A 24375-nucleotide genomic window follows, 5' to 3' on the forward strand; every position below is an offset into this window, starting at 1 on the left:
AAATGCTAATGAAGAGATGGTGGAAGGAACTGAAGGGGAAATGTTCATCCAAGACAATGGAACCACTGCAACTTTGTAGTTATAGCTCAACTTGTTATTTCAAAAATAGCTTTTTATTTTCAAAGTATTTGCAAACATTTCAACATTTACCCTTCCAAGACCTTGTGTTCCAAAATTTTCTGTCTCTTTCCCCTCAGACAGCAAATAATTATATATATATTAAACATGTACAATTTGAAGAAAAAGTTTTAAAGATGTAATTTTCCCCCCATCTAAGTTTACAAATCTCCCTGAAATCTTTTCATGGAACCCAAATTAAGAATCCGTAATTTTGAAGTAGGTGGTGTTTGAGATTACAACTTTATTCCTATAGTCCAGGAATAAACACATGACTATGCCATCCATTTAAAAGGGGATTTTTAGTTTTTTAATCTAAAAATCGAACTGTACTTGGTGCTTATTTCCTACTGTTGGTGTCCTTTGGACTTTTGCAGGCAGTCTTCCATCTGGACTTTCTGGTAGGTTAAAAATTGGATACAGGTTTACTGACTCATTGATTTTATGCCAACACAATCATTTCTCCTTATGGTAGTACTGTGCTTTTTCAAAGTATTGTGGGTTCTACTTAGGAAGGGATAGGTAAAGGGAACGACTATACTGATTTCATCAGTTTTTCATTCTGGGGTAGAGTAGGTAAAGGGAGAAGGGAGAGAGAGTAAATGGCTTGAGGAATAGATTGAAGGACACAACTTTCCTTGTTAAGAAATATCTACTACATTTGCTACCAGTGAGAAATTCTGGTAATTTAATAAGCATTCTTTTCAAAATACAAATGACCTTCAAGAGGATTAAATTTGTTTCTACCTTTGGGTAATTCAGTCTGTCTATATCCAGTTGAAATTATTCACTGAGCTGGAGTTAACCTTTTGGAAAAGGAAAGTTTGGTTTGGACAAAGGAAGGCTTTGCATGGAATGAGAGAAAAAGTTTTATGTTGGATTTATAATTTTTACCCAAGGTTTTGTCTTGGTCATCTGATTTGGAATTTAGCCTTGACTGAATTTGTTTAGTAGGTTAGCTTCTTTGAGAATTTAGGATTAAGGAATTGCTTTTTAGGTAACAACCTTGAAGTGTAGTCTTTTAAACTTGTTCATTATTTCCTTCTTTACCAAATTAATCGGGTAACATAGAATACTGTTGATTCTTCTCCTGTCCCCTTGCTCTTCCCCCTCGAGGGAATATTCATTACTGGAGGAATGCCTTAGATCCAATGAAATCTAATTAATCTGCCCCTACAGGCCCCAACATACCGTTAATCAGAATGGAATTACTATTTTCTCTTAAGAGTTTAATTCTCTAATTCTAAGACTATTCAAGAATCAGTAATATAGTTTGATAAGTACTTTTAAAAATAATTCAAGATTCTACTTGTAACATATGACTAGAATCTCTGTATTCTGTTGTAATACACAAATAGGAATCTTGGGTGACTAGGTGTTCCAAAGGTTAGAGTGTCAGATTTGGAGTCTGAAAAACATTTTCTTGAGGTCAGAAATGATCTCAGACCCTTAACTAAAGTTGTATGACCCTGGAAAAGTTTGCCTTGTTTACCTTGGTTTCCTTATTTGTAAATGAGTGGAGAAAGAAATGGCAAATCACTCTTAAGTATTTTTGTCAAAACCTCAAATGGAGTTACTAGGAATCAGACAAATTCTGAGAATTGTTTACCTTTCTGAATAGATTTGTCTAGTTATTGTATCTCTATTTTTAAAATCCATTAGAAACGAGCTCTTTCAATGGTTGATGATTCTGACTTTGAAATGTATATTTAAGAAAAACATCTAAATATTTAGCTGGTTAATTGTAATAAGATAATATTGCTATCTAATATTAAATAAAGAAATTTGATAGGTGCAGTCCATACTATGACTGGGTTAGTAGTCAGTTCTTGTCATCACAGTGTTTTCTGTTAATTTTGCTATTTTAGTTCATGGAACAAGAAACTGCAAATTTAGTGCTCAACAGATTAAATCCGAATTAAGCTACATGTTTATATTATGACAGGCATGAGAACTAAAAGCATAAGCAGTAAAATGAATTTTTCAAAACTCCATTTAGGATTGCATGTTTATTTGTGTTGAGAATGTGGCTTATATTACATCTTGCATAAGCAATTAGAAATTAGGGACAAACAAAGAAACTGAGACCATGATTTCTTTGGTATAGAAATTTATGAGGTGGGGAAATAGGATCACCATCTCTTCAATTTATTGCCTTAGAAGAGTTTCCTGGGGGCATGGAAAGAGTAAATGAAATGCCTAGACTGTAAAGCCAGTGTTTTGCCAGAATACCTAGGCTCAAATCAAGATATTCAGGACTGTTGGAGAAAATTTATAAGCTCATCTCTCTCTCTCTCTCTCTCTCTCTCTCTCTCTCTCTCTCTCTCTCACACACACACACACTCTTACATTCTTTGATTTGTCTTAAGGGTTTGACTTTACCTGTCTTTTAAAAATATATATATATATTCCTCAGTTCATAAATCTTTTAGGACGAGTTCCTTTGAAAAAACTTGTCATAAGCACATGGGGAGAACTGATTTTCCCAGCACTTGGTCAAGAGTAACCTTACTGTCTCTCACACACATAAAATTGTCATTCTCAAGTCCAGTATCCATACCTAAAGGAATATTTACAGTTGAAAACTAATCACATTGAAATAGGGAAGCTACCCCCTAGAATCTTGGCAGTGTTACTTAACGTTCTGTTTCTCCTGAAATAGCTCCCTTCTGAGAGAGAGAAAGTTGTTTGCCTTTACCATATTGCTATAGTTGTATAAATTGTTTTCCTTTTTGACTTCATTTATCATCAGATCATAAAAGTCTTACCGGATTTCTCTGAAACCATCCCCTTCATGATTTCCTTCAATACAATAATGTTCATCATTTTGTTTGCCGGAACCTTGTTCATCCATGATTCAAATTATAAGACAATTCCTTAGATGCCCATTCTGTCTACTCCCCCTTCCCTGCCCCCCCCTCAAAAAAAAAGGTTATAAATATTTTAGTGCATCCTTAGACTTGCTTTGCTTAGGATTAATCCCTCCCTACCAGCCCTCTAAACCCCTTCTCATCTTTCCCCTTTAATTTCTGTTTTCCTATTGAATGAATTATATTTCCATATCTGGTTGTGTTTGTGTCTGTGTGTATTCTTCCTTTTAATCTGAACAGATGATAATGAGATCGAAAAGTCAGCTGTTTTTCCTCCCCACAATTCCCTACTGTCCATTGGTATAGATAACTGCTTCTGTACTTCTGATTGTGTGAGATCATTTTCCCTAACCTTCCCGTCCCCCATGCTTCTGCATGTCTCTTCCCTGTTTCCGTTCTTAAGATCATCAAGACATACTAGAGCCAGTTCCAGGCCTTATCTAATTATTCCCCCTGTGACTCCTGATGATGATAGAGCTAAGAGGAGACAAATGTATGATTCCCCATATTTGAATTTAAGCAGTTTATTTTTAGTCTCCTTTGTTCATCCATGTTTATTTCTTTATATATCTTTTAACCTTCTGTGTTTGAACTGCAGAGTTTTGACAAGAGCTATGGGCTTTTCTTTTCTTCTTGGGGGGGCGGGTTGTGCAATACTTATTTATTTATTGTGATTTTGTTAAAGCTTTTTATTTACAAAACATATGCGTGGGTAATTTTTCAACATTGACCCTTGCAAAATTTTCTGTTCCAAATTTTTCCCTCCTTTCCCCCACTCCCTCTCCTAGATGGCAGGCAGGTACATTTAAATATGTTTAATATATATATATATATATATATTAAATCCAATATATGTATGCATATTTATACAATTATCTTGCTGCACTTGAAAAATCAGATTTAAGAAGGAAGAAAAACCTGAGAAGGAAAACTATGCAAGCAAACATCAACAGAAAGTGTGAAAATGCTGTGTTGTGCTCCATACGCAGTTCTCACAGTCCTCTCTCTGGGTGTAGATAGCTCTCTCCATCACAAGGCCATTGGAACTGGCCTCTATCATCTCATTGTAAGAGAGCTACATCCATTAGAATTGATCATCGTATAGTCTTGCTGTTGTGGTGTATAATCATCTCCTGGTTCAGCTCATTTCACTTAGCATCAGTTCACGTCTCTCCAAGCCTCTCTGAAATCATCCTGCTGGTCATTTCTTAAAGAACAATAATATTCCATAACATTCATATACCATAACTTATTCAGCCATTCCCCAACTGATGGGCATCCACTCAGTTTCTAGTTTCTCGCACTACAAAAAGGGCTGCCACAAACATTTTTGTACATGTAGGTCCCTTTCCCTCATTTAAGATCTCTTTGGGATATAAGCTATGGGCTTTTCTTAGGAATGCTTGGACATGGGAGATCCGTATACTCAGTCCCTTGTAATTTTTCTGGATAAAATGTTCGTGGCTGTAAGTCCATTTCATTTGCCTTTTAGAATATTGTATTCCAAATTCTGCACTCCTATTTTATAGTGGAAGTTGCTAAAAATCATGTGATCCCAAACTAATTCTTAGACCAAGATCTGTTTGGTCTCTCAAAGTTGTTGTTATTTGACTTGGAAACTGAATTTTGGCTGTGATGTTCCTGGGAGTTTTTATTTTGGAGTTTCAGGAAATAGATTTTTTTTGTTTTTCCATTTTGTTGTCTAGTTCTAAGAGATATGGTTAAGATTTTTTTGAAATAATGTCAACAATCTTTTTTTGTTCTTCATGGCATTCAGTCTAGCAATTAGATTTTTTTCTCTTCAATCTCTTTTCCATGTTGTTTTTGCTATATGATAGTTTATATTTTCTTCTATTTTCCCCCCTGGCCTTTTGATTTTGTTTTATTCTTGTTATCTTATACTTATTTCTTTCTATTTGATTCATTCTTATTAGCTTTGTGGTGAGATTTATTTATTTATTTATTTATTTTTTTGGTCTGACTTTGGACTCAATATTCTGGCTGGGCTCTATCCGATTTCTGGAAGGAAAGTTTGGGCTAATCTTGTTGCTGCTTTCTTGAGATGTTCCTATTAACAGCATACCAGTAGGAGTCTGGGGGATATCCCTGTTCTCAATATCAGCAGACTTCTCTGTCTATGCCAATCTTGGCTGAAGAAAGGACTCAGCTGTTAGTTTTTTCTGGATATCTCATCAATCTGGTGTATTTTCTAGGCCTGTATCTAGAGGGGACCTCAGTGCTGCGTTGTTTTTTGTACCATCTAGGTTTCCTAGCTAAGTGTTTTTTCTTTTTGTCTTGTTTTGCTGAGGCCTTTGGGCTTAAGTGACTTCTCCAAGGTCACACAGCTAGGAAGTGTTAAATGTCTGAGGTCAGATTTGAACTCGGGTCCTCATGACTTCGGGACTGGTGCTCTATCCACCTAGGTAATTGTTAAATATGAATTTGCCTGTCTCTGAGTTTCTTAGGTGTCTCTTTGGGGGAAAAAAATCTTAATTTCCTTAGCCTTCCCAAGCAAGAATAAGATCTGAGCTCATTCTATCTTTGAATGGTTTGGGGCAAATGTCCTTTATGTTGTTGTTTAAGTAAAACAATAATTGTTTTGAGGGGAAGAGGAAATGGAGAATAGAATTTCAAGATCTCAAGCTATACTATAAATTAGTGATCAACAAAGCTGTGTGGTGGTCTTTAAAAACCAAAAAAGGAGATCAATTAGACATACTGAAGATTTAGAGATAATTGAATCAACAATTTGGATGGATCACAAAACTTGGAGAAATCTAGGAACTATTAACTAATAAATTATTTGCTTTTCCTTTGCAAATTAACTTTGACTTTGGACTTGAATGACTTGGATAAATGGGTATCAGCAATGTCTGTTGTGATGGAAAGTGCTGGAGGCAGAGGGCCTGGCTTTTTGAGTCCTCATCCTGGTCCCTTACTAGTTAAATTTAGCTTGGTTAAGTTACTGAATCTTTCCGAACTCCTAAATTGTAATGATCTGGAAATGTTTCTCCTGTGTCTTGAGTTAAGATCTTATACCCTTTTCCCTATACCACTTTCTTGTCCTAGCAATCCTTTTATCTGTTAAAAGTAACATTAATCTCCTCTTTTTTTCCATGGTTGAATTAATTATCCCTGAACCCCCCTTCATGTCCCTTACTTGAATTTGATTGCCTTTTATTTTTACTGCCAGTGCCTTTTTGCTTTGTGACCCACCCTTGTGGCTGCCTTCAAAGTGGTCAGTTAACATTTACTAAGCATCACAGTCCAGGCACTGTTTTAAGTAAGGATTCAGTTTTGTAGAAAAATATATTTCCCAATCATGAATTTCCTGTTGAAGAAAGGCTTGATAGAGAGGTCCAATCAGAAAGTAGTATTTTTATTTTTCAGTCAATCTTACTTAACTCTTTTGTCTCTTTCTGTTGACATTCCATAATTAAATTATTGGTTTCTTTAGGTATTGTCTATTTAACTATAAAATTTTTTATGTTAAATCCTATGTATATATATATACATACATACATATATACATATTTATAAAATTATCTTGCATAAGAAAAATCGGATGGGGGGGGGACTGGGAAAGAAAACAAAATGCAAGCAAACGAACAACAGAGAGAGTGAGAATGCTATGTTGTGGTCCACATTCAGTTCCCACACCCTCCTCTCTGGGCATAGATGGGCTCTCTTCATCACAAGATTACAAGAACTGATCTGAATCAACTCATTGTTGGAAAGAGCCGCGGGCGTCAGAATTGAGAATCATATAATCTTGTTGCTGTATACAATGAGCTCCTGGTTCTGCTCATTTCACTTAGTATCAGTTATGAATTAAATTTTTATGAATTTTAACATACCAAAAATCTTGTGTTATTTTTTACTTTTAAAATCTACTTAGAGGGAAAATATTATATTGTAAAGAACTCTAGATTAGGCATCTTATCGATACAGATTTGTTAAATCTTGCCCCTGAAACTTAGTGGTTATGAACCTAGGCAAATCATTTCAGACACATACCTGCCCCAACCCCTTCCCCTTTCCCTTTACCCAGCTTTTTGTCTCTTATTTGTAGAAAGATATGCCTTATTTTAATAAGGTGGTCATTAGGCTTAATAGAATCTCGGCTCTCCTGCTAGCTTTATGACCCTGAGTAAGGGTCATAATTATATTTATCATTCTTAAAAGAGAATAAAAATAGTACCTACTTCACGGGGTTATGGGAATTCGCTGAGATTTGTTTTTTGTTTTTGTTTTTTTTATTAAAATGTTTTGAAAAAGTTAAAGCACTATTTAAATGTGAGATTAGAAAAATTTGCCTTTTATTTTTAACCAGAGTTATGGTGATATAATATCCTTGTTTTCCAGGATCTTATTTTCTATGAAGTGCTGGTATTCCAAGTTTGTGAATTGGTGCTCTGGGAGAAAAGCGAGAATAGCCCAAGTGAGCTAAATATCCCTGCAGGCAAATTTGGCCTGTTGATTATCACTGAGACTTGGTAGGCTGCCACATGAGAACTGCAATATGACTGAAAGACAACGCTTTTCAAAAGAAATAAGATCAATAAAAAGTGTATGAAGGAGGTTGGAATCACGTGTATATTCCTCATAACAAGAAACCTAAAAGCCTGAGTGGGTGGTGAGATATAGTGAATATTTGGGTGAATGTTAGTAGAGCAGAAACAAATGAGACTGTCACTAGTGTATGTCACCTGGACAGAGAAGAAATAGATGAAATGTTGAGGAAATAAATCAGAAGCTTGGCCCAAAGGCATGATGTTGTAAGGATTAGGGGATATCAATTATTTTGACATGTTGGGTCTCTCTGACAAAACAGAAAAAATTCTTGGCTTGCATGAATGATTCATCTTTCAAAAGGCAGATACAAAGAAGGGAACGATTCTGGACCTTATTTTAAAAAATACTTTTTGTTTTCTTAATATCAGTTCTTTCTTACCTACTTTTCAAGTTGAAATTTCCCTTTTGGCAAAGAAAGAGTCAACAAAAATACCCAGTAGATAGGCAATATTTGGTTCTAGTAGTCTCCTCTACTTTGAAGGAACTATATGTTTCATTAGCTTTTCTCTGAGATAATAATTGATTTTTCCATTACTCAAGAGTTGAACTCTTCTAGATTTGATTCTGATCAAAAGAAAAGAAATGATTGCTGAAGTAGAAATGAGAAGTACTTCAAGTCAGGCTTTGTCTTAACACTTATCCTGGACACAAGGATAGTAATGGTAGGGGAAGAGGTAGCTTAAAATTTTATGAGAGAATTCCACCCCAAGGGGTATGAAAACACTTTGTAATGAAACCTTGGATTAGTAGTAGTAATAGTTGTCATCATCATCAGTTGAAAGAGGAAAAGTATGGAAGCAATCAGATTTTTTATTTTTATTTTTATTTTTTTTTTTGGCTGAGGCAATTGGGGTTGAGTGACTTGCCTATGATCACACAAGCCAGGAACTGTTAAGTGTCTGAGGCAGATTTGAACTCAGGTCCTTCTGCCGTCAGGGCTGGTGTTCTATCCACTGTATCACCTAGCTGCCCCAAAGCAATCAATTGTTAAAGTAAAGATGAAATGACTGAGATAACAAAGGTTCTGTCTAGTGAGCAATTGCTTAACAAATTGGGACCAGGGCCCATTTAGGGCTAAACTGAATAGGTCAGACTTTTATATATTAAAAGCAATCAAATAAGGCTAATTAATTAAAATGAAACCATAAACCATTAGGTAATCTAATTTCTAAAAAAAATTTCTAAAAAATTTTCTAAAAAAACCTGAAATCAGAAAAAGAGATATCCCACACACCCCAAGTGTCTATGAGCCACCAGAGGAACATGGAAACAACAAATGATTGTTCAGTATGGCACCAGTTTTCAGATAAGACATAGGGGTTGCCTAAGATATACAATTGAGGGGTGAGTGAGGGAAAACCCCAAACTCTTCATATTACTCTTTGGATATGACTGAGTTCCTGGTCAGTATAACCCACATTATTAAGGGTCTCTTTAAGTATTAGGTAGAGGTAATCCCATCTTCCCAGCCACACAGGGCTAGGTTTGAACTAGCAGCAAGTTTTCTCTCATTTCCCACTATTGAATAAATTTCTCACAATATAGAACTTGGAATAGATCCATAATTGAATAGAAAGGAAACAGCTAGATCCAAAATTGAGTCAATAGATGAAGTCAGTATGGTTTATTCAATTCAAACTACTACTTGCTCCTCCAATTCCCTCTGTAGAGAGAAGATAAATATAAGGGAGGGTGAATATAAAAACAAAGTGTTTGGAGTGCTAAAAAGCTTAAAATGTCCCAAGACTGATATGTAAGGAGATAGAGAGGTACCCTGCTGTCTGGTTTTCACAAGGAATTTAAGCGAACAGGTCCAATTGAGCTATATGAAAGAAGTAGCTGGAAGAAGGGATGGCTGTATCCTATCTATGATGAGTTTTCACAAATTGAAAAATGGAAGAGAGATAGTAGGACTGGGGAGGGGGGAGTAGAGAAAATCCTGGGTTTTTTTTTTTTAAGATGAAAAAGTGATGTTTCTAACTCTGTGTGTGTATATATAGATAAATAAGCTTGATTTCAGTTATGATCATTTCTAGAAAATATTAAAGAAATAATTATAAACATCTAGGAAACGAAATTGTATTCATAAGGCAGCATGGTATTGTCAAGAATAGGTTATGCTACATTAACATTAATTAGGGGAAAGCTATAGATAACAGTATACCCAGAGTTTTGCAGGTATTTGATGCCAGGCCATCATAAGTGGCTGTATAGAACTTAGATTTATGTGCTTTCTTTTTTAAGCATTTATTTAAAGATTTCTTTTTCCTTTTTTCCAGTTCCAAATTCTCTTCTTATCCTCCTTCCCACAGGACTTAGATTTTTATAAAAGTATGTGATCAGGCAATAAGCATTTTATCATATCATATCTTAATTCTTCCCAAAGGGGCAGTTTCAAGGCATAAAATAACATCTGATTCAAATATAATGAGTACCCTATACATAGTTAGCCAAGTAGCAGGAAGAAAGAGGTTGCTTACGGTCTTTCTGGGATGCTATCCTTAGATTCTTCACACTGGATTTGGTTGTTTTCCTGGTCTTTCCTGCTTGGCGCAGGATTTCTTGTTTATTTATTTATTTTTAAATCATAGCTTTTTATTTACAAGATATGTGTATAGGTAAATTTTCAGCATTGACCCTTGCAAAACCTTCTGTTCCAACTTTTCCCCTCCTTTCTCGCACCCCCTCCCCCAGGTGGCAGATGGACCAATAATATTAAATTTGTTAAAGTGTATGTTAAATACAATATATGTATACATGTCCATACAGTTATTTTGCTGCACAAGAAGAATCAGACTTTGAAATAATGTACAAATTAACCTGTGAAAGAAATGAAAAATGCAGGCAGACAAAAAAAGAGGAAACAGAGGGATGGGAAATGCTATGTAGTAGTTCATAGTCATCTCCCAGAGTTCTTTCACTGGGTGTAGCTGGTTCTCTTCATAATTGAACAAATGGAACTGATTTGGTTCATCTCATTGTTGAAGAGGGCCACAGTCATCAGAATTGATCATCATATAGTATTGTTGTTGAAGTATATAATGATCTCCTGGTCCTGCTCATTTCACTCAGCATCAGTTCATGTAAGTCTCTCCAGGCCTTTCTGAAATCATCCTGCTGGTCATTTCTTACAGAACAATAATATTCCATAATATTCATATGCCACAATTTATTCAGCCATTCTCCAACTGATGGGCATCCACTTGGTTTCCAGTTTCTGGCCACTACAAAGAGGGCTGCCACAAACGTTCATGCACATACAGGTCCCTTTCCCTTCTTTAAGATCTCTTTGGGGTATAAGCCCAGTAGTAACACTGCTGGATCAAAGGATATGCTCAGTTTGATAACTTTTTGAGTATAGTTCCAAACTGCTCTCCAGAATGGTTGGATCCATTCACAGTTCCACCAACAATGCATCAGTGTCCCAATTTTCACACATACCCTCCAACATTCAGCATTATCTTTCCCTGTCATTCTAGCCAATTTGACAGGTGTGTAGTGGTATCTCTGAGTTGTCTTAATTTGCATTTCTCTGATTAACAATGACTTAAAATATCATTTCATATGTCTAGAAATAGTTTTCAATTTCTTCATCTGAAAATTGTCTGTCATATCTTTTGACCATTTCTGATCATCTTGTTTAAATGAATCTTGTTGGTTCCCCTTCTCTGTATTAAAGAAACATTGTGTTGGCGATTGCAAAAAGCCCCAGGTCAGGCCAGTATGGCTGGAATAGAAGCATGGCGTAAGGACAGCTTGTACAGATGGGAGCCACATAATCCGTTCTTATTTCAGTTTGCACCAAAACAACATAGTATCCAGGGAGGAGATAGTTTCATTCCTCTTCTTTTCTCCTCTCCCCCATTTGTCCACAGTGTCTGTCATACAGTTAGTACTTACTACCTCTCTGAATCAGATTGAATTGAATTGATTAAGAGTATGAGGTCAGTATGGTAAATATCTCCTGATTTGCCTTTTTAAAAAGCAAAAGAATATTGTGAAAATTTTCCCTTCCTTCCAGTTGTGAGCAGAGTACTGGGAAGTCTGGGAGATGATTTGAAGAAAGTAAACTGGGTTCACAGAGGAAATAGTAAAAACCTACTACTTGAAGTTAGATCTAGAGAAGAGCTTTGACCTGCAAAGGGAAGATAAAGTTATGCCATTTGAAGTAAGGAACTTGGGTTTTGAAGACGTCCAAAAACTGCTGTTATGGAAATTGGAAAGGATTGTTCAATGCCAGACTACTACTCACATGTCGCTATAGGCAAATGCCAGATGAGGCATGATAGCCTTCGACTACTCTGTTTTGTCATTCACTTGCTCTATTTAGTTGCTGAAATAGTGTTGATCTGAAATATGATCCTCTATCTACTGAGGGCAGTGTTTTATTAGTAGCATTGCCCTTACTGGAATGGAAGCCTTCCTATGTGAGGATATCATGGGGAGGAGCCAGCAATGCCACTCTTAAACCTGGATACTCCAAGAATCCAAAGAAAGAGGAAAAGGACTCATGCAAAAAAAAATATTTATAGCAGCTTGTTTTTAGCGTCAAAAAGTGGAAACTAAGGGAATATCTATCAGTTATGGAACAGTTGAACAAATTATGCATATGATTGTAATGGGACACTGTTGTCCCATCTAAGATGGTTTCAATGAAACCTGAGATGAATTGTGTGAACTGATGCAGAGTTAAGTAAACAGAATAATTTATGCAAATAACACTGTAAAAACAATGTTGAAAGGCTTAAAAACTTTGAATAAGAATGTAATAATTGGTATCATAGTGCTATATGATTTGCAGAGTTTATTAAAAATATTTATTCTGATAAGTGGATATCATCATCATCATCATCCCCATTATCCCCATTAAGTTTCCTTAAACAGGTTAAGTGACTTACCAAGATCCCATAGTAAGTAAAACCAGTTTTGAACTCAGTTTTGACAAGACAACGTTTCCTTATCTAGATTCCTGTAGGTAAATGAAATTATAGATCCACTCTCTATCCCTTTCCATCTTTTGTTATTCTTAATTGCATAATATTGTTTCATTTCATTTGACTCTTCCCCAAATTATTGAACATTCACTTTTCCCAGTGTTTTGTTACTTGATAAGTGATCATTGATTGACCTTTGACCACCTTATTCTGTATCTCTAGATTAATAGGCAAAGAGTAAGTATAGAATTCATAGTCATTCCTCATTGTCTCTTCCCTCCCTGCCCATGGCATTTAAAAGGTCATAGAATCATAGATCTATAGCTGGAATGGATCTTAGAAGGGATCTATCTTTACATTTGCAACTTTGTGCATTTTTTTTTTCAATATATACCTATGTTTCCTCCCAGTTTTTCTTAAATCATCTTGGTCAGCATTTCTTCCTCCCTCCCTCCTTTCCTCCCTCCCTCCCTCCCTCCTTCCCTCCCTCCCTCCCTTCCCTTCCTTTCTCCCTCCTTCCCTTCCCTTCCTTCTCTTCCCTTCCTTCCCTTCCTACGTGACTTGCCCAGGGTCACAGTTGAAAAGTGTAAAGTGTCGGACACTAGATTTGAACTCAGGTCTGTAGTATTCTTCTCTAAAATATAATGTTCTCTGAGAGCAAGTTTCTTGGGTGGGGGGGGTTTCTGGAGGCAGCCTTTGTTTCAGTTTCAGTAATCACCCCAAATGCACCCAGGAGTTTAAGTCCAGATCCTTTATTTTCTCTTTCAAATATTGTCTCCTTTCTTGGGCTCGGTGAGCTTTCTTAGAGGCCTATCTCTCTCCTTGGTTCTGAGAGCTCCTGCTGCTAGTCCTTTGCCTCTGCCAGCTTCAGCCTCTAGCTAGCACAAAGGTGGAAAATGGAATGAATCTGACTCCGCCTCCAAGAGTGGGCTTGTGTGTCTTAGTTAGCTTGTCAATTTAGTGGGCTCCTCTTTATATATGCTCTCTTAAAGGTGTGAATCTTGTGGAACTCTAATAAGTACTAAGTACATCTAGAGAACTGTTAAGCACCCTGCTAAACAACCATTGTCTCTATCAATTCCACTGACTTAGCACCTTGTAAGAATTCTAACACAGGTCATCCTAACTTCAGTGCTTATGCTCTATCCACTGCACCACCTAGCTGCTCCTAGTCAGCATTTCTTAAAGCACAATAATATTCCATTACAATCATGTACCACTACTTGTTCGGCCATCTCCCATATTGATGGGCATGCCCTCAATGTCACTTGTCACTTCTTAGAAAATGGAAAAGTTTTGATGAGAGATAGGTCTAGATGAGAAATGAGTTCAGTTTGGAGCAATGAGTTTGACATTCCTAGATATGCTTCTTGTCGTGTGTGTGTGTGTGTGTGTGTGTGTGTGTGTGTGTTAGACTTAGTCCATATATAAATTAGACTTCAATTAGACTACAATGAAGTGTAAGAGCGTGAATATATAGATTTGGGGCTCATCTGCATAATTGAACGCATGGTTGCTGAAGAATATAGAGAAATGAGACAGAGACTAGGACAGAATTTTAGGTATGCCATGAGAGAGCTGGTAAATAGTATTTATTTCAAATCAAGGTGATATAATGGAGTAAATTAAAGACCTTTTCAAAAATATGTGGGGAGGAGGCAAAGTATCATTGTCTTATTATTTGAGATAGGTATTTAAGTGCTAGCTGTAGGCATAAAACAGATAAAAGAAACTGAGAAAGTATACAAAGAGAAAATAATTACTGCCCCATCGTTGCTTAAATTTTATTTTAATAGTATATTATTTTTTCAATTGCATATAAAGATGCTTTTTAGCATTCATTTTTACAAGGTTTTGAGCATCAATTTTTTTTCTTTACCAAGACAGCAAGCAATATGATATAGTAAGTTCTACATGTACAGTCATTTTAAACATATTTCCATATTAGTCATGTTCTGAAGAAAAAATCAGAACAAAAGAGGAAAACCACAAGAAAGAAAAAGCTAGCAAACAAAAAAGGTGAAAATAGTATGCTTTGATCCATATTCAGTTTCCATAGTTCTCTCTCTGTATGGGGATAGCATTTTTCCATCCCAAGTCTTGGAATTGTCTTGGATTCTTATATCACTGAGAAGAGCTAATTGTGTCATTGTTGGTCATGACATAGTCTTGCTGTTTCTGTGTATAGTGTTCTTCTAGTTTATCAGTTTATGTAAGTCTTTTCAAGTTTTTCTGAAATCGGTGTGCTCAACATTTCTTATAGAACAGTAATATTCCATTACATTCATATAACAACTTTTTCAACCATGCTCTAACTTATGGATATCCACTATTTCCATTTCCTTGCCACTGCAGAAAGAGCTGCTACAAACATTTTTGCACATGTAAGTCATTTTTTCCTCTTCAGAGTTTCCTGAAGACCCAGTTGTGACACTGCTGGATCAAAGGGGTATGTACAGTTTGATAGCTCTTTGGGCATAATTCCATAAAATTCTCCAAAATGGTTGCATCATTTCACAACTCTACCAACAATGTATTAGTGTCCCAGTTCTCCCATAGTCCGTCCAACATTTAATATTCTTTTTCTTTTATCTGATCCAATGGTACCTCACAGTTGTCTTATTTTGCATTTCTCTTACCAATAGTGATTTAGATCAGCATTCATTTTTGTGAGATTTTGTGTTCTAAATATTTTCTTCTTCCCTTACCTTCCCCCTCTCCAAGACAGCAAGCAGTTTGACATAGATTATACAGAGCATTAGCCTTTTGACAAATGATAACCCTTAGATTTTTTTTTTAACTTTAAAAAATGAATTGATAATCATTTTGTCCTGGGCTCTCTCTTCTCTTTTCCTTCTGTACTTTTTCATTTGTTTGTCTTATCCTCATCGTTTGTTATCTTCTCTTTTTGGGTGACTTCAGATCTACTTGTCTAGCTCTACCTCTTTCTCAGCCAATGGTCTCCAACTACCTATAAATCATCTTGAATTGGATTGGATGTCCCATGCTAAACTTGACATGTCTTAAATTGAACTCATTATCTCCCCTTCTTATAATTTCCCCATTACTGTCCATCTTCCCACTTACTCAGGCTTGCAACCTACATGTAGTCCTTGATTCTTGACAGCTCCTCCCTATCACTCTCCTATATCTTATCTAGTCAGTAGTCAAGTGTACCTTGGTCATGGCTCTTCTCCCTCTGACACTGCCACCAGCTGGATGCAGTCACTTAAAATTACCACTACAAACTGGAGCTATTGCAAGTAGCCATCTTGTTGGTCTCCTTGCTGCCAATCTATCATTTAGTTCAAATTGATCTAAAATGCACATCTGACCATATCACTCCCCTTTGCTAGTAACTTCTCTTTACTCCCAGAATCAAATATAAAATCAATCTCTGGCTTGCAAAGCAATCCTCCCCTCTACCTCTTCCCCCTCGTCTCACCCGTATCTTTTGTTGATGCTGACCTCCTTGCTGGGGGCTCCCAGGTACTTTGAATGGCTGGTCCTTATCCTTGACTTTTGGCTTCCCTCCCCTCCCCTCCTCAGCTGAAGTCCCACCTTATGTTGGAAATATTAATATCTTCTTCTAACATTACTCCAGTTTATCCTGCTTATATCATATTATACTGGTTTGTATATTGTTTTCCTCGCAGTATAAATGCTCAGTGTGTATATTTTTCCTGGTTCCATTTACTCAAGTATTTCAGTTCTCTTCTACATGAATGAAACGTTTATTAAGCACGTATTGTGTACAGAGTACTCCCCTAAGTGCCTGAGATACAAATAGAAAAGTTTTTAAGACAGCTCACATCCTATCACAGATGGAAGGTTTCAGCTACAAGTTCTGTAGAAAAGTCCCTGCTACTTAGGGGGCAGTGGCAAAGCAGATGGTCATCTCTCTTCTAATTTGCTAGAACCAAAGATTTTCTGGGCAAGAACTTTTCCAGGTCTGCTGGTGCTCATGTATGACTTCCCATGCTTCTCTTGTCTTCACTATGTTCCTTGATTGCTGTAACAGAACATTTTATTATAATCATAACTTTTTGTGTAGCCCTTATTCATTGGATAAGCATCTAAGATAAAGTAAAATTTGGGGGTGTTTTTAGGACTTATACATTTTCTTGTAAGTATATGTCTGGCAGAAGCATCTTTAGCTAGGAGGTGAAACATAACATTGTTTTGATTTCAGTTTATCTTAATTATTTGGAGCAGTCTTTCTTTGGATTGTTAAGACTTTGCAGTTCTTTTGTTTATTCATATCCTCTGACAACTTGATTTAATTGATATTTATAGGAGCATATGGATAAGAGTTAAGACTACCACAGTATTTTTCCTTATATCATAGGTAAATAGAAAGCTATCATTGTTCAAATGGTATGAGATGATTAGTTGTTACAAATAAGACTAGGAATAAACTGAGTTGAACTTTCAGTTTATGATTCAAAGATAGCTCTTGGCAAAATCTTTCCAGTCTTTGTATATAATCTGTTACCTTCAAGTCATGGATGCTGAAAAGATGGTATTATAATGCCTAAAATAACTTATATATTTTCTGAAAATATAGACAGGAAAGAGATTTGAAATAATGTCATCTGAAACAGGAGCAATCTTTGTTTGGGCCAAGTGGTGGCCAGATAAGTACTTACTAAGAAAATTCACATTGAAGAGTATTGTATCTTGTTCAACAACTTTGACTTTAAAAGGTGAAAAACGAAGACCTAGTAAACAGCACCAGGGCAAGTTGCCTGGAAGAGACATGTTTACTATATGAGGAGAGAAGATCTTGAAGGATCAAGTAAGATTAAGTGACAAAGATCATAGATGTCTGGAGACTAGTGTAGATAAATGTTTAAATTGCTTGACAGTAGTTCCAGGCTACCTGTTAAAAGTTGAAGAGTTGCAGAAGAGTGTGGACCATTAGCGCTTCACATTGCACATATTTTTCAAACTTTTACAGTGTCCTGATCCATACTGATTTCACCCCCTTTTCTTTTTTTTAATCTTTGAAAACACTATTTCTTACTTAGAAAGAAGATGGGGAGGGACACTTTGGGGAAACTGTGGTGAGGAAGAAAACAAAAGACAGTGATAGGGTTTTTTATTTGTTGTTTTTTGTTAATTTAGTGACTTTAATTTCCTGCCTATAGCCTGGCAAATTGTAATTAACAACAACAGTAATAACTAAAAGTTACAGCACCGCTGTGAGTTTTTTTTTTTTTTTTTTTTTTTTTTTACAAATGCCATCTCATTTGAACCAGACCAACAATCCCACAAAATTAATGAATGCTATTATTATTTCTATTTAACAAGTTGAGTGATTTGCCCCATGTCACACAGTTATTCTCTGAAGTTAGATTTACACTTTGGGCTTCCTGACCTTAGTTGTAATATTCATCCATTCTGCCACCTCACTGTAAGTAATTTGACCTGAAGAAAGTTATTTTGGAAAATGAGCCAATTTGGAATGGGAATAGGGCATCTGAAAAGTGTCAACTCATAGCAGCTTCCCTAGTAGTATTTTAGCTTTCTTATTAAGGAATTAAAATTTTGCACTCTCTCCCCCCTATTTCTCCCAAAGATTAACTTTAAAACTTTTTTTTTTCTGATAAAGGAGCAATTATGTAGGACTTTATTTTGTTCAAGTTGTGGAAAGTGATTTTAAGAGATAGGCTTTCTTTGTTTCTCTTGGTGTACTGGATAGTCATTTAGCAAGTAATAGTCTATTAAAATCTTTAAATTCCCTAAAATATTTTTTCCAAAGCAGACTTAGGTCTGTAATTCTCTTTTTAAGCCAGACTGTTCATACATTTATGCTCCTAGTGGGAACTATGGGACACAGCTTTGGTATTTGCTATGTTTTGTTGTTGTAGTTGTTTAAGTTGTCTAAATTGTGTCTGACTCTTCTGTGACTCCATTTGAGGTTTTCTTGGCAAAGATACTGGAGTAGATTGATCATTTCCTTCTCCAATTCCTTTTACAGGGTGTGAAAACTGAGGTAAATGAGGTCAAATGACTTGCTGAGTCTTCCCACTCCAGATCTGGTGCTCTTATCTGCTGCTACTATGGGCAGGCCACTGAGCTTTTCTAGACTTGTCTCCTTAACCCTAACATAGGCTTGAATAGTGCTTTTTTCCCTCCCCTCCAAGCCTAGGACTTGAGGTTCTGGGCTTAAAACATATTCCACCCCACCCCATCCACTCCTTAAGGGAAGGGAGAAGTCACATTTTCTTACATAGAAGATAGGTTGAAAGGTGGTGATTTTTACTTGGAGACTTGTATGTAGAATGAATGTTGCTTTCAAAAATCATTTGACAAAAGTTCTAGATTCTCTGTTCCTTCTTCTTTCTACTTGTACTATCCTCTCTCTTTATAAAGCATGCCCAATAAATGCTGCTTCTACACTTAATTGTGGGTAAGAATTCCAAATGAGTGTCTCTGATATTCCTATCTATCAAACTTACTTATTCTGATATATTGGATTGAAAAAAGTATTTAAATATGTGTGGCCATATTATTGTCTTGAGACTATCACCAATAGATTTCTTGTTGTCGTTCTACTCATTTTACTCTGATATTAAGCTCACCATTCAGATGCCTGCGGCGAACAGATTTTAATATTGAACCCTTTCTTGACTCTTAATAAAAGAGAAGAGAGGCAAAACAGTTTAGTAATTCAGGGGGCTGGCTTGGGCATCAGGAGGACCCACATCTAAGTCCTTTCTCGTTTATATGTCCTACCTTTCTTTAAATCCCACCTCTGCAAGAAATCTTTTCCAGTCCTTTTTGTCTTACCTCTGAGAATGCCTTTCCATTTTTCCTGCATGTCTGCTATTTTGTACATAATTGTTATGTTTGCATGTTTCCTCCCCCATTTGATTGTGAAGTTATTAAGAGCAGGGACTGACTTTTTGCAGGAATTTTTTTATTTTTATTTTTTGCTCAGCATTTAACACAGTATATGACACATGATAGACATGTACATTCTTAAGTGGACTTTTTCTTTTGATTGTAGGCAAGTCACTGAACTACAGTATCCTGGACAACCCAATTCTAGGACTAAATTATAGGCAGATCTGCATCAGTTCAGGAAGTTCTCCTGTACTGGAAGCAGAGATCCTGAACAAAAAAGGGTGCTCCTTTTGCTTTGGATTGAATAAAATTATCCTGGAGTTTTCTTGACAATAATGTATACTTCCATCAATTTCATTTTATTCTTATCCTCTTCTTTTTTTTTCTTTTCTTTTCTTTTTTTTTTTTTTTTTTTTTTTTTTAGCTTGAAAGATGACCTCTAGGAAGAAAGTTTTGCTGAAAGTTATCATCCTAGGAGATTCTGGGTAAGCATTTTAAAAACCAACTGGTTCCTTACCAAATGGGATAAATTGTCGTAGCTTTTATCTTCAGCTGACCTTATTAGTATATCTCTGACAGGCTACCCTCCATGGGCTTTCTTGTATTCTACCCTGAAATTTGCTTGTTCTAATAATGGAATGGCTGATTTCCTTTTAATGTATAACCTGGAAAATGAAAGGTTTTTTTTTTGTTGTTGTTGTTGTTCTTTTTAGCAAATAGTTGTATGTCTCATTGTGCACCATAGACCATCACCTTTCTGTCAGTAAGTGGGTGATATACTTGATCAGTTTTTTCATTCATTTTCAGGTATGATCAAGGTATAAAATGGTTTTAAATAAGTTTATTTGTTATAAGGAAGAACTTAAAGGAGTTTGGGGTACAAGCTTGGGATGGGGGTGGGAAGGAGATAAAAATGGGAGAAAAAAGAGCAGCCAAACACCAATGTACTCAGAAAACATAATATACAGTCATCACTTTTGCTAGTTGTTGACTTGTCTGTGGTCATAATGATAAAACGCAATTCTTCTGATTTCAAATCCAGTGTTCTTTTCCACTATCATCCTAGTGTAGGATATTCCCTTTTCTAATTTGGCTGGTGATATGTTAGGTAGGTTTGGTTATTTTTAATCACAACATTGGGCATATGTAATACTGTTTTATCAGTGAACCAGATTTAATGATTGAAAATACCTTCTATAATTAAGTTCCAAAGTTTTCTCTTTGAAATGAATTAACTTGTATTCTTAATCTCTGGGTCTCAAGTTCCTCATCTGTAAAATGAGGAGATCATTCTAGTGCTATGATTTAATCCTTTGGGCTTTTTTCTGTTTAATTTGACACTCTTCTCTTCTACCTCACCTTCTGCCCCCTAGTAGTATTTATTTTTTTCCAATTAGATGTAAAGATAGTTTCCAACATTCACCTTCTTCCAAGCATTTATTTATTTATTTTTCTTTTAATGGTATTTTATTTTTCCAAATAACATGCAAAGATACTTTTCACTTTTGCAAAACTTTGTGTTCCAATTTTTTTTTACCCTCTTGCCCCTTCCCTTCTCCTTCCCCAAGACAGGAAGCAATCTGTTATAGGTTATACATGTATAATCATTGACTAAACATTTCCATATACTTGACTATATATTTCTAAATTAGGTTGGGAAAGAAAAATAAAAATAGAAGGAAAAAACCATGACAGAAAAAGTGAAAATAGTATGCTTGATCCACATTCAGTTTCCATAATTCTTTCTCTGAATGGAATTGACATTTTCCATCCAAAATCTATTGGAATTGTCTTGGATCAGTGTATTGCTGAGAGGAGCTAAATCTATCATAGCTGATCATTATATAATCTTGCCTTTACTGTGTACAATGTAATCCTGGTTCTGTTCACTTCACTCAGCATCAGTTCAAATAAGTCTTTCCAGGTTTTTTCTGAAATCGACCTGCTCATAATTTCTTATAGAACAGTAATATTCCATTACACCCATATGCCATAACTTATTCAACCATTCCCCAGTTGATGGGCATCCACTCAATTTCCATTTCCTTGCCACCACAAAAAGAGCTGCTACAAATATTTTTCCACACATGGGTCCTTTTTCCTTTTTTTATTATCTTAAGTAATATTGCTAGATCAAAGTGTATGTACAGTTTTATAGTCCTTTAAGCACAGTTCCAAATTGCGCTCCAGTATAACTTAACTTTTTAAAAAAAAAAAATAGCCTTTTATGATAAACTAAAAAATAAGAACCATAAAATTAAAATAAAACAATAGCTTTTTATTTTAAAAATATATGCAAAGATAGTTTTCAATTCATCTGCCAATCTTGTATTACAAATTTTTCTCCCCCATTTTCCCCATCCTCTTCCCTTAGACAGCAAGTAATCCAATATAGGTTAAACATGTACACCAGTTCTTCTAAACATATTTCCACATTTATCATGCTGCATAAGAAAAATCTGATCAAAAGGGGGAAAATGAGACAGAAGAAAAAAAGTAAGGAAACAACAAAAAATATGAAAATATTGTGTTGTGATTCACATTCAGTCCCTGTTGTCCTCTCTCTGGATACAGGTGGCTCTCTCCATCAAAAGTAATAATAGCTTAACTCTTTATGAGCAAATAACAATTGTGTGAGAATGAGAATTGTTTGAGAATTAGTATTCTTAGGTTCCCCAAGACTATTTGCAAATTATTCATCTTTCTTTCAGTGACCTCATCTGGTTCCTATAAACTTAAATATCCATGCAAATAGACTCCTGAGCTTCTGTCCTACACCACCAGACTGCCTGTTGAACATTCAAAACCAAATTTTTGTGCCCCAACTATTTGTAGGATTCTTCTTCTTCTCTTCCTTACCCAATCAAAAATCCTAAATTTCCTATTTCACACCCTCCCCCTCAAAAACAAACAAACCAAACACCTTCATTCTTCCAGGCTGGTCATCTCTGCATCCTCCTTTGTTCCTCACTCTCCCTCACACCCAACATATCCATTCACCTGCCATCCCCAGTCATTTCTACATCCATCTCCTTCTACTCATCATCTTACTACCTTATTCTAACCCTCATCATCTCTTATCTATATTGTCTCCATGCCTCAAGCCTGTCCTCATCCCTCTCCATTTTCTACATAACTGCCAGAGAGAGTTTTCTTAAGCACAAATTTGACATATCTGATACCAGCAGATTCTTTTTGCCCCCCAAATCGAAAACAAACTGCTGTTTGGCTTTGAAAGCTCTCAACAACCTGGTTTTTGGTCTGTCTTTCCTATCTCATTATAGCTCCTCTTCACAAAAGGTCCCTTTCCTAATACATGGCACTCTTTCCATCTCTTGGCTGCCCCTAGTCTACCCTTCATCCTTTTTACTTCATAGATCTTGTTCAAATTCCAGGCATCTAATAATTTCCTTTTTTAAAATTTTGCATAATTTAGACATGTACATTTTTTCTTCCCTAGTGGAATGTAAGCCCCCTGAGCAGAGACTGACACTCTTTTATGTATTTTCTTTTCTTTCCTTCCTCCTTCCCATTCACAGGGCCTTTGAATGGTATTCAGCTCTTACTAAAGGATTATTGACTGATATTTTTTCTCTCCTTCTGTAGATTAAGTTTTATAATAACACAACTCTAACGTGCTGTAGGAGCCAGTTCTCAGACAGTAGTGCAACTTCAGTAAACTGAATATGAGAATCATTTACTTGGAAAACTTTGAGAATATGAATTGATATTTTTGTAATAGCAGCTTCTTTGCTTCTTCTGCTTTCTTTAGAATAGACAAAAAAATATTGAACTCTGAACTCTGGTTGTTGTATCCTCCTAACCTAGGTTTAACCATTAAGAAGAGTCACTTATAGTATGTCTACAAGTTCCGAAAATCCTGAACTCCTGTAGGTTTGTGGGGTCAGGGTTAGGATAGCTATTGAAGAGCAGGTCCAAGTATTTGGGCACTTGAGTGGTTCTAAGGAATACTTTCTGACTTAAGGAAAAAAAAATGTGGGGAGGGAGGGGCTTAATGCATAGTGTGAGTATCCTATAGGTACAAATCTGTAGCTTCTTTTCCGTCCCACTTCACAAGTCAGCTCTTATTTATGCTTTTTCTTCCATTTTTAGGGTGGGTAAGACCTCACTCATGAACCAGTATGTGAACAAGAAATTCAGTAATCAGTACAAAGCAACAATAGGAGCAGACTTTCTGACGAAGGAAGTGATGGTGGATGACAGACTAGTGACAATGCAGGTAAAGCAGCTTCACATATTATTGATCTTTTGTGATGCCTTACCCTCTCCTACTCATGCCTTTGATCAATATAAATTAAGAGCAGTCCCTCTTGATTTTTCAGATCTCAGTACCAAAAGAGACCAAGAACAGCTAAAGAGTTACATCAGCTCTTCTGTCTTCTGATTTAAATTCTAACACTTAGAATGCCAGGTTCAGGATTTACTTCCATATTTCTGCTAATGATCTAGCTTAACATCTGATCCTCCATGATGAGGCAAGACTAGATTTCAAAAATGTCCAAAAGGGACAACTAGATGGCACAGTGGATGGAGCAGTGGCCCTAGAGTCAGGAGGACCAGAGTTCAAATCTAGCCTCAGACTCAACACTCAATAACACTTACTAGCTGTGTGATCCTGGGCAATAGCCTCACAGAAAAAGCCTGAAAATCACTAAATGTCTACTTTAGATATTTGCCATCATTTTGTAAGCTGATTCTAAGTGCTTTGCTTTATAGAAACTTCTCTTTCCTATCTAGAAAGATTTCTATTTCCTACCTGGAAAGTTACCTATGCTTCTATATAATTCTCCTTTTGAAATGATTCTAGGTTGTCCTCATACTCCTCACATCAAATCTTAATGAGTTGTTCTTGGTAATGTCAGATTTACCCAGTCACTATGTGCCTTGATCATGGAGCTTTCTAGTTCTCCACTCCTGATCTCTTCTTCCCCTGCCCATTAGATAACCTGTTCCTGACCACTAGAATATGTTACATTTGTGGGATGATTGTTTTCCAGAGATAACAG

At 36.0% G+C, this 24375-nt stretch overlaps 1 protein-coding gene across 2 annotated transcripts in view; it reads left to right on the forward strand.

The window, feature by feature from the left end:
* RAB7A (RAB7A, member RAS oncogene family) overlaps window positions 1-24375 on the forward strand; it is a 61269-nt gene that overhangs the window by 31226 nt on the left and 5668 nt on the right. The window contains exons 2-3 of one of the 2 annotated variants that reach the window (XM_031956395.1): window positions 19773-19833; window positions 23462-23588. In XM_031956395.1, coding sequence (XP_031812255.1) covers window positions 19781-19833; window positions 23462-23588 — 180 coding nt within the window. In that variant the 5' untranslated portion in view covers window positions 19773-19780. The remainder of the gene's footprint in view (window positions 1-19772; window positions 19834-23461; window positions 23589-24375) is intronic. The other variant, XM_031956406.1, reaches the window with a different exon arrangement.

This window comes from Sarcophilus harrisii, chromosome 1 (genome assembly GCF_902635505.1).
Source record: "Sarcophilus harrisii chromosome 1, mSarHar1.11, whole genome shotgun sequence".
In the NCBI taxonomy this organism is placed as follows: Eukaryota; Metazoa; Chordata; class Mammalia; order Dasyuromorphia; family Dasyuridae; genus Sarcophilus; species Sarcophilus harrisii.